Source organism: Sander lucioperca, chromosome 8 (assembly GCF_008315115.2).
Source record: "Sander lucioperca isolate FBNREF2018 chromosome 8, SLUC_FBN_1.2, whole genome shotgun sequence".
Taxonomy (NCBI): domain Eukaryota; kingdom Metazoa; phylum Chordata; class Actinopteri; order Perciformes; family Percidae; genus Sander; species Sander lucioperca.
In genome coordinates, this window is record NC_050180.1 from 10381798 (window position 1) to 10392460 (window position 10663).

The 10663-nt window shown below is 39.1% G+C and overlaps 1 protein-coding gene across 4 annotated transcripts in view; it reads right to left on the bottom strand.

The window, feature by feature from the left end:
• LOC116037778 (partitioning defective 3 homolog B-like) overlaps nucleotides 1-10427 on the bottom strand; it is a 221015-nt gene extending 210588 nt beyond the window's left edge. For 3 of the 4 annotated variants that reach the window (XM_036004094.1, XM_036004092.1, XM_036004091.1), the window contains exon 1: nucleotides 9139-10426. In XM_036004094.1, the coding sequence (XP_035859987.1) occupies nucleotides 9139-9255 (117 nt within the window). In that variant the 5' untranslated portion in view covers nucleotides 9256-10426. Of the gene's footprint in view, nucleotides 1-9138 lie in introns of all 4 variants that reach the window. The other variant, XM_036004093.1, reaches the window with a different exon arrangement.
• Nucleotides 10428-10663: the final 236 nt, after the last annotated feature.

The window sequence follows — 10663 nt, forward strand, 5'->3', positions numbered from 1 at the left end:
AAACTCAGCTCTGCATCAAATCTCTTTCCAATAAATTACTCCCTTACACTTTTTAAAATCATTTGATAGTGTAAATTTGTTTTTTTTGTACCAAAATGAGACCTGGTTAGATGTACGACTTCCTTTCTGATTTCAGAAGAAATACCATTCATTTTCAATAACCAGATCCGGAAGTTTGAAGGTGCTTGTATCTGTATAAACCTTTGGTAAAGGAGTTTTGGCCATGTAACTTAACTGTGTTCATTAAGGCTAGGCACAGAATGATTTGAAATAACAAGTTATTTCACTGGTGAATGTTTAAAGTTAAAATATTTTTTTTCAAAAGTCAAGGTGTGTTATAGTTACTGCGTAATGGTTCTGCTTCGTAAATATGTAATGTCAACTTCAGTTATTCCTCCAACGTTTCCTAATGGGTTGGAAAGAGGACAGGAACATCATTTAAAACAAATACAATTTTTTATCATTTTAAAATGCACTTAGTGAGTGTAGTAAGGCTAGTTGTAAGTAGTAGCCTAAGTGCTGCCTTAATAACACACCTATTCTAGTAAAAACACTGCAACTTCAATTATACTGTGCTCCTTTAATAAGTGGACCGAGATATGGTCCCATTGTTGTGTTTGTTTCCTTAATAAAGCATTAATCCCAAATTGAATATATCCTGGGTCCATACAAAACACATTCTTTCTATTATATCACAAAAAATACATATAAATGGCTTTTCAACCATCACTGTTACACAAGACTCCAACACTGTGGCTGTTTATACAGTTGAATTGGCTCTCCCTCTTCCTCCCTCCTGCTGGAATTCATTGTATGACTCCATTGTATCACTCACTTGGCTGACACCCAGGCCAGATGTATGAGAGAGCATTTACAAATATTGTGTTTACATTGTTTTATTTTGTCTTTTAAACAGGGTTAATCTTCCTTGAGCACTATCAATCAGCATTTGGGGACATATTAACGCTGGGACAACACATGCAAATGTTTTTTTATGATTACTAGGGAATATTTCAGTTCCAAAGTGTAATGTAAATTATTTTGTATCTTTTCTGCCCTCAGCTTTGCACATAATCTCACAAAGACTAGTGTTTTTATTAGTGCCTGGGCTTCACAATCAGTCCTGATAGTGTTAGATTTTGTCTATACTGGTTAATTGCAAGTCCTCAATTCATCATTCCCACACTAACAGTGCGTCGCTGCACAAGCAATTTTACGAACTATGCCTTGACAAAAAGACATGATAAACTCTACCATGTTGTACATTCTTAACAAATAACAAGATTACAGATAACCATTAAAACGTAGCACTTTCATTGGCCTACTTACAGTCAAATATTACTTCCCAGCTAATATTCTAAGTGAACACACAAGAAAGAAAAATATATTTTGTCAACAAAGCCCACTCTGGTTATCACATCCACGTCAAAGCCCTAAGGGGCCCCAAGGGGCCCTGCTGACCCTCAGTACAGTTCACACAGCAGGCTGCACATTGTGCTGTACATTGTGCTTTTCATTACAGTTAATATTGTGTCTTACAGGTGCATGGTCCCAAAATAATTAGCAATTCATCAAATCACGACAAACCAATTGACACACTGTAAACATGAAGCTTTTGGGGACCTTGGGGATCTGGGGGGCCTCAGGGCAGTTTGCCCACTTGGTTAACTTAGGAAATAGCACTAGTGCAGAATAATGCTTATTCGGGATGTAGTATATCTTTAAAAAAAAAAAAATCATTTTTCTTTTCTTCTATTTTTGCAATGCTACTGCATTAGTGCTTAAACAATTAGTTAATTGACAAATATTGATTATAATGTATAACCATATTAGTCGTTTATCAAGCAAAAACTCAATATTTTGCTAAGCATTTAATGTCATACAATCACAAAAACAAAAGGTGCTTGCTTTTCTCCATTTCATGTCATCCTAGGCCATTTTCAGACAAGAAATACGTAACATTGCTAGCTACATTTATCTGTTACAGTGATGGCATTTTGGTACTCATAAATAGATGTCTTTTATGCAATGTCCCTTATGGCTTTATTCAGACATGGCAACATATTTACGGTAAGAGCTGTGTGCTTGAGCAATATTTGGCACCTGATGCGGAAAGGGGGAGCAGAGAGAGATAGACAGACACTTAAAGCGTAACTCTCGCCAAAATGCAACCTAGGGTCTTTTTGTGAATGTACCCGAGTCAAACTTTCGTTTAAAAGCATAATTAGGACGGAAACGCCACTTTTAAGATTAACCGTATTTTCGGTCAAATGGTCTTTTGAATGGGAGTGCTAGGGGCACTACTATGATAGCATCGAAATCAACATTTTTAAAAACACTAAGAAGGCTCGACACAACATGAAACTTTGCTCGAAGTATCACCAGGGGCTCTACACATGAACTCCAGCATTGAGAACATTGTTTGTGTACCCAGAGTTTACTAAAAAGAAAGGTTTTGAACGACTTACGACAACAACGTAGTGGTAACACAGTGGAAAAATACATTTTCTCTTTCTTAAAACTGATCGCTGCAGAGGTGAGCCAGGACACAGAAATCACAATCAAATTATAGTATATGTTTTAATTACAGAAGGAAAATATGTAGTGATAGAAGGTTTTTGCAAAACACCGACATCCAACAGCCTCATTTCTTTGGTAACCTGCTGTTGTTTTTAGGTCAACAACCCCCTTTGATCTCTCGCTATAGTAGGCAAGCCACACAGCCAAGACGACAAGAGATGGTGAGGTAGAGAGATAAGAGCTGTGAGCACACTGATCTTGTCTATTATTCAGGGGGAATGCATGGATAATGTGTTACATATTTTTTGTTAACTGCAAAAACCCTGTGCCTCCAAGTCTGACAGTTTAAAAACCTAGAGGGGCACTCAGATATTGTAGGACTAAAGATAAGAGTTGTAAACACACTGATCTAATTTGAAAATCAGGGGGATTAGCACTTAATACACTGTTCTGCCTGATACTATTACAGATAAGCCTTGGTAATTTGAGGTATTTTACTCAGGACATGATCTAGAAATTATTGGTAGGTTGTAGTATCATCCCACCAGAGTTAAAACACTATGTAGATTATTCAGTGTTGTCAGGTGTGTGCTCTCCCCCATTCTTTATCTCTGAACAGTAAGCCTTTCTAGTCTGTCAGTTGACATAAGAGTTTGGTATGCTTGCTGTTGTCAAAACTGGAGGCAGTGCCAAGATGTGGACTTGGGTACACTGAGAAACAGCTAACTTTAAGCAAACTCTGGCACGGAAAATTACATTTCCAATAATATGGTTCTATACGCCAAAACTGTGAGGTCTGGAATCATCCCACTTTTGTCAAGAAGGTCAGTTATGCCAGTAATGTAGTATTATTGGTACAAAGTATTATTTAGTAGAGGCAGTGTGTACTAATGCAGCACCAAACTCTGTGGAAAAATGAAATCAGAGTTAAATTGTCCCTTGACCCATCTTGTGACTCGCAGTAACAAAGCTTGTCTTTTGTGAAAAACAAAGCAGAAGAATTGCTGGTGGAAATGCCATGGTAACCATTGCTCACCATGTTAACATTTCAGCATTCCACATTGAGGCTGTGCACAAGCTTAAATGTTCTTCACTCATCTAGTTAGGTTTATCTTGATGGTTCAAAATAAGATTTTATTAGGATCTTAACTACTCGTCAGCGTTCAAAAATGTGGATGTTAACCTTTTAACACATCCTTTGATCATTCATTTGGTACACAAAACAGTACAATTAACCAACCAGGATGATCTGTATACAAGGGCATTCATTCTAATATAATAATGATCTAGCTACGGCAAGCTTGTCAGGCTAATTTGGAGAAGCATATGTGCCATTACATCGTAGATAACTTGGAGCATAGAATAGAATATAATAGAATATTTGTCAGGCTGGATCAACACAGTTTATCTGCAGAGAAAGCGTCACGCGTCTACTCCCTGCCTCTCAGAAATAATTGCCTGTGCTCTGGCATGGGTCCAGGCCAGGGTGTTTTATGATTTTATTAGCGTGTTTGGCCACGCCTCATCAGCATTCCTGCCCGTGCTAATGAAACTACAGCGCACACCCACATAGGCAGGAACCCTTTTATAAACATCCACCTTACAATCAATATGTGCAAGTGTAAGCATTCACATGCGTACACACACCATCAGCTTACAAAAAGTTTGTTCGTTTATAATTATATATATATATATATATATATATATATATATACACACATATATATATATATATATACATATATACACACACACACATAATTTTAGCAACAATATTGTGTCAAATATAGATATTATCTATCTATAATAATACACATTGCATATATATTTTAGAGCAGCAACTCAAATCAAATTTCACTTGAATATATGCTGATGTTGATGCGATTGTCCATCCAGTGCCGACTGGACCTAAAACCCAATAAACGGGTATCCATAAGCACACAACTGCAAACTTCTGTTTTGCCAAAGGTAATTAAGAAGTCTGTCAACAAGCTGATAACTTCCTGACAACTCCCTTCAACCTCTGCTTCCCTTCCTCGGGCCACACTTCCTCTTTGCCCTGTGCCAGCTATCTCCCTTTTTACATTCATCATCTTTGTTTCTGATTCCTTCAAAGGGTTTATTAATTTCCTCTTTGCTACCTCTCCACATGAATCGCAATATGGACTAGTGCAATATCCAAACGCGGGGGGGGGGGGGGGCAACATTTGTTTAAAGCAAAATATGTGTCAAACCATTCTGAGTTCTGAGTATTGGCCTACAAATCGTATCCTACAGACTAAAGAAAAACCTTTTTTTTTGTACAGATCCTTGCAAAAATCACACTATAATCATTTTAATTTTAATATTTTTAAATGAAAAGGAGAATAATGATCCAAAAATCATTATTTCCTCTAATATTGTGAATCATATCACAGTCGCAACATCAATAATTGCAATTAGATATTTGCCATCGTGCAGCCCTAATTACTGTACATGGGTGTCCCAAACCCATCTAAGTGGTTGCATTTCAGCCAAATATAAAGGCATACTTCAGTAGATTGGTTTTGGATATATTATGCCTACTCAAATTCCATGTCTTTCTACAGTTTACCACATTGTGCTCTGTCTTTGCCAGCTGTCCTATATGTTATACATGTATATTGCCTGCAATTTGTGATACCAAGGCATACGTTACTTACAGGCAGCTAAAATGTCTTTTAATGGAGGGAGAGCTGATCAATTGTCACACATACCTAACATAAACTGGATTTGCTTAACCTACCAATGCCCTGTCTGTGCACATTGTTTTACAAATTAAAAACATCTGAAAGGGACAGGGTCAGGCGCAAATAACTATCAACCAGTAATATGAAAGTTAGGGTGTATTTCTTGTGTTTCCATCCATCTTGTGGCCTTTACTTTGAGCTTCATCTCAAATTGGTTATCTACACTACTGTATGTCTTTACAGCTTAACATCAGTCAATAAGTTATGTGTTTATGTTTACAAACAGGTTAGCCAAACTCAAGGTTGCATATTGTATTTAGTTTTCACTGAAAAGAGCTTCACATGAGCTGAGAGTCTACAGAAACTTTAGGGGACTTTTCAACGGCGTGGTTTAACAAAAGTCTGGTGTACCATACATAAACACATCAGCACTCTATTATTGCCTTTCCCGTTCTAATCCCATATGTTTATTCTATTCCCCTTTGGTTCCATACTGGGTAACACAAAGTGGTATACAAATTCTAATAATTAGGCTGCTATCAACGTGAAACAAAAAAATAAAAATTCAATGTAACTAAAACACAAAATAATCCTCTCTGAAACTGCCTATTTTAAGGGTTAGCTCCGTTTAAGCACTGCTGTGGGAACAGTGGATGTAAGCAGGAACACACAAGATTTAAAAAAAAATGTTTTTAATACAAGCAGTATTCTCAGCTTTCTGAGAAGGATGAAGCAGATAGGGAGGAGGGAAAGAGGGAGAGAGTCAGACAGAAAGCTAGCTGTCTCTGTGACAATTTAAAAACATGATTTGCCTAGCTCTGGGAGGGAGGATTAGGGACTGGACTGCTCTTTAACACACACACACACATATCTTGGCTTTCTAATCCTGGAACACATTAACAGCCATAATTACACAGCTACAAAAGATTAGTGTTGCAGTGAAATGACTGAGTGATGGGAAGAGAGCGAGAAAACTACACAGAGAAACAAATACAAAGAGAAAAGAGGGGATGGGATGAGATGAAGCAATTTAGGAGAATACATGTTCTCCATCCCAGAGAGGAGGAACGAGGGAGAGGAGAGAGACAAGGAGGAGGCAGTCAAAGGAGGCGAAAGGAGAGTTATGAAAAAGTGAAAACAAACAAAAGGAGAATATTTAAAATGTCAAAACAACAAACAAGGAGAAGAGAGAGAGGCCAAAACTATCACAAAACTGGGAAGAATGAGGGCGGAAGGAGAAGTAAAAACAGAAATTACAAAGGGGAATGTAAACATAGTAAGAGGAGGAGAGACTGCAAAAGGCTGACAAAGGTGTGGGAGAGAGTAGGAAGAGAGAAAGAAAACAGAGAAGACAAAGAAGAAGAGAAGAAGAGCCGCAGGACGGCAGAACACACACACACACACACACACACACACACACACACACACACACAGTGCATGTGCTTAACAAGGCATTTCATTCACACATGCAGGAAGCAAACTATTTAAACACTCCGAGACCTAATCGATAGAGCAGGGAGGTGCTTCATTACACACATCGCTGCTGCAGGAAAACACACCTGGAGCACTCACTCGGTCTCTCAGTGAACATTAATAACAACTAAAATGTTGCTGCTCTTGTGTTAGACATGAGGTAAACTGCACCGCAACATGGTTTGGTGGTCTGGTTTTTGGTACAGTAAAAGGTAATTTGATTGATGAGATATCTGTGTGAGCAGGCACGAGAAATTGTTCGTAATATCACTTCGATTCGAAAGGGAGTTAAACGATTTGAGCACTCCCTACGTAGCTTTACGTCTCTGTACTCTGTGTCGTAGCTCAAATCACAGTAATGAGGTTACAGTCTGATCATTCAGATTTTGAGTGGATTACAAACAGAACAACATGATGGTTCCCCACAAATGTTAAATGTTGTTGAGGGACAGACAGCTTAAATTGTTAACGGCTAACGCTATGTGCACTTGTTGAAAATGGTAAAAGTTTCAACAAGATCAACATTTGTGGTCTATGCAGTATGATGTGCTCCAGTCAGTAGTGCACCACGGGAAGTTAAAAGGCCATCTCCTAGCAATAGACCTTTTACAGAGCTGACATTTTGACTTGTCAGAGCACAAAAAGCACATGTGAAACAAATGTTTATGGCTCAGTTCCATCAAGTGTTCCGGTAAGCTGTGCCAGTGAGCCAGTATGCACAATACCAGGACCCTGGAACTAGCTGAGATAAATGCAACGCCGTTGTTTTAATGTTATCAATAACACCTGTGCTTTTCCTGCTACGCCATACCAATATGAGTGCCATGAAAAAGCAGGTCCTCAGATGTCAATCAAGATGTCCCCCCCCCCCCCAGTCTGACACCCTGCTTGAAACATTTAAACTCTAAACTAGATATCTTTACTTCTAGGCTTAATAGAGTTATCTCATAAAGAAGAGCAGGAGGAAGTGTTCAAAGAGGAAGAAGAGTTAAAATGAAAGGGAAGCGAGGGTTCCAGCTATGTGGAAGGTAAAGAGGAGATGTAACTTGTGAGAAGAAAATGATGACAAGATGAAGAGGGCAAAACACAATGAGCACTCAATGGGGAGGTCTGACGTACGGGTAGATGAAGGCAGATTAAGAGGCAAAAAAGTAGAGTGAGCAAGGAAAAGAGGGTGAGAAAAAATGAGTCGATCTACAAGTGCTGTTTCTGTGTCTGTTCCACATAAACACAAACACACACAGCATTGACATCTCCCACTCAATCGCAACTGAGGCCATCTATCTATATGACTGGTGTGCTCTTAGAATAATGGAGCCAATATGAAGCGACTCACTGAGAAGATCTGGTCGTTTGATGGGGTCACGAGGTTCCTGCCCTGAGAGCAGCAAAGGGAATCAACAGCAGTCATGAAGGAATCACAAGAGGGAGTCATTTGCATTTTACATTCACAACTAAAGTGGTAACGACTCATGCCTGCTCCTGTCTGGACCATCACAATTCACATCAGATATGCTTTTAATTTTTTATACAGCAATTATGGAGATCTGGACCTCCATGGCTTTGTCTAATTTCCCAAGACTTTGGGATGTGAAAATCATATGGCCCTTTCATGATATAAAAATGACAGAGAATTTGATTATTTTAAGACTTTGGGGAAAACCTCAAATGTTATGAAAGTGCGGTTTCATAAAAAGTAATCTCGTCTCATTCCTACGCCTTTCAGGAGTCCATAAAAATCTTAACAGTTTATTACAAAACTATTTCTGACAATGAATAATAACTGATGGCTCGAAGGTTAAATCGACTCAAAACGAGTTTAAATTACATTTTTGTTCATGTCCTTGGACTAGTTGGTATCAATGAAAGTGAAACTTATTCTATAACTGCAACAACTGCCACTGAGATGAATGAGCTGCAATGACATGAGAGAAACATCCACCATAACTGCCTTGTAAGGTGATGTACAAGGTGAGTACATTTTGAGATGTATATGACACAATGTCAGTCCAGTTAGTTTCAAGTCATAGTATATTAGCAAGCATCAAAACCTGCAATGTAAACATTCATGGCAAGTATTGTTTTGGTACCAAAAGTCCAGTATTGTACTATTGTACCAGTCACAACACATCTAAAGAAATACCCGGTCCTGACTGGATACATGTGTCATCTCTTTCAAAAACATCTGCATTTATTCAAAAAACAGTATCTTATTGGGAAAACAACAATATTTGTATTATAAGGCTGCATATCCCTCAAAACCGTTTACTGATGTTTGTACATTGAGTATAAATAGTTTGTTAAAATAATAATAAACACCTTTGCCTGGATGTGGAGCAGCTATACCAAATCACAGGTCTATGTCACAACACTGCCTATTCTCCCAAGAGACCAATTGTCAGTGCTAATAGGTGCATTTCAAACTTATGAACGGTACCTGTTCCAGGAGTTTTCTGTATCTCTGTGTTGCTTGCTGGATGAGGTCCCTCACAGTCCACCCCTCCTTGCAGGGCACCACCACACCTGTCTGCCCAAATGTCACTGTCACTTTCATTATAGAACACTCCACTTCATCCAAGATGCAGGCCCTCTGGATGTGGGTGATGATGAACAATGGTGGTAATGATGCAAAAAGGCTCCAAAGGCTCCAAACTGTAGAATCCCCCCCAAGCAAGTCTTGATAAAGAGTCAGGGATGTGACCAAACAGATAATGCAAAACAATAATGGGAGAAATGCAGGGCTGATAGTGAGTGGCTTGGGTTGCCTCAAAACTCTCACTCAAAACCAACTTCTTCAAAAGTCACACAGCTTGTCAAAGTGGTCCAGAGTCAATACAGCTCTTATCTACTAACTCTGTCAAATGTATTAACTGTATGTCCATGACATTCCTACCGACTTTTACAGCCACAACTCAAGGTGATAATGATGACACGAGTAGCTAAGTACATCCGTCTCCGATATTACTTTCTCATGCTATTGTCGTGAGGGTTATCGCTCCTTTTCTCATCTCCTCGGGAAGAATATAGCAAGTGTTGATACCATTTAGTTAAACTTGTTCAATTTCCAGAAACGTTAAAAAATACTGCAGCCTTTTTCATGGTGGAGAGTAGCTGGTAAACGGGAAGTGTGTGTCATGTCATTTCTCACCGAGTTTTAACTAACGCTAACTACAGTAACCTTACAGTATAGCTAGTTAACTTCACTTTCCAATTGGCTAGCTGTCTGTCTGCTAGCTCCACTTGGCTAAAAATGATTAGCTTGATACTGTAACCTGGTGCGGCTAAGATAACAAGCCAAGGATGAAAGCTTTCAGTTTGCCACAAACATTAACGTTAGATATCCTCACGCCCTTCTCTATTATATCAGGTGATGTGTTTTGACGGATGGACACAGGTTTAACGTTATCCAAACTTTCACATCAGAGTTAGCATGCTGAGTCCTGCGCTAGCTAACGTTAGCCACCTTAGCTGAACTTTGGAGGGAGGGATGCAGTCGCTCGTGCATCATTCCATAAGTTTTTCCTCTCGCAAGTTTACTTCTTCCAAGCGGGCAGTAGCATCCACTTCATCACCGACGCACACAGTATGGCAACGTGAACGTTATTTTCACATTCGGGGACAAGCCGGAGACGAAGTTAAACAGTAAACAGACCACGGCGGCACTGTATGTTGGAAAAGTTTTGGGATTCCTTCACTGCCGTCCGTCCGCTCCTGGCCAGTTCCTGACCAGCTCCTCCACCTCTTGTTGCTGTCACTTTCTTAAAGGGGAAGTACTGTAATTATTGCTATAATGAAAGAGTTAAGAGATAATGCACAGTTCATAAATCCACATTCTCCGTTACAGTTTTGCTCAAACAGCAAGATATAATGTGAGGGGGGGGGGGTCAACACCACTAGTGATAGAAGAGTGATTTATTTTAATCTACCCGGATAACATTTTTAAAGCACACAACAACTGCTGC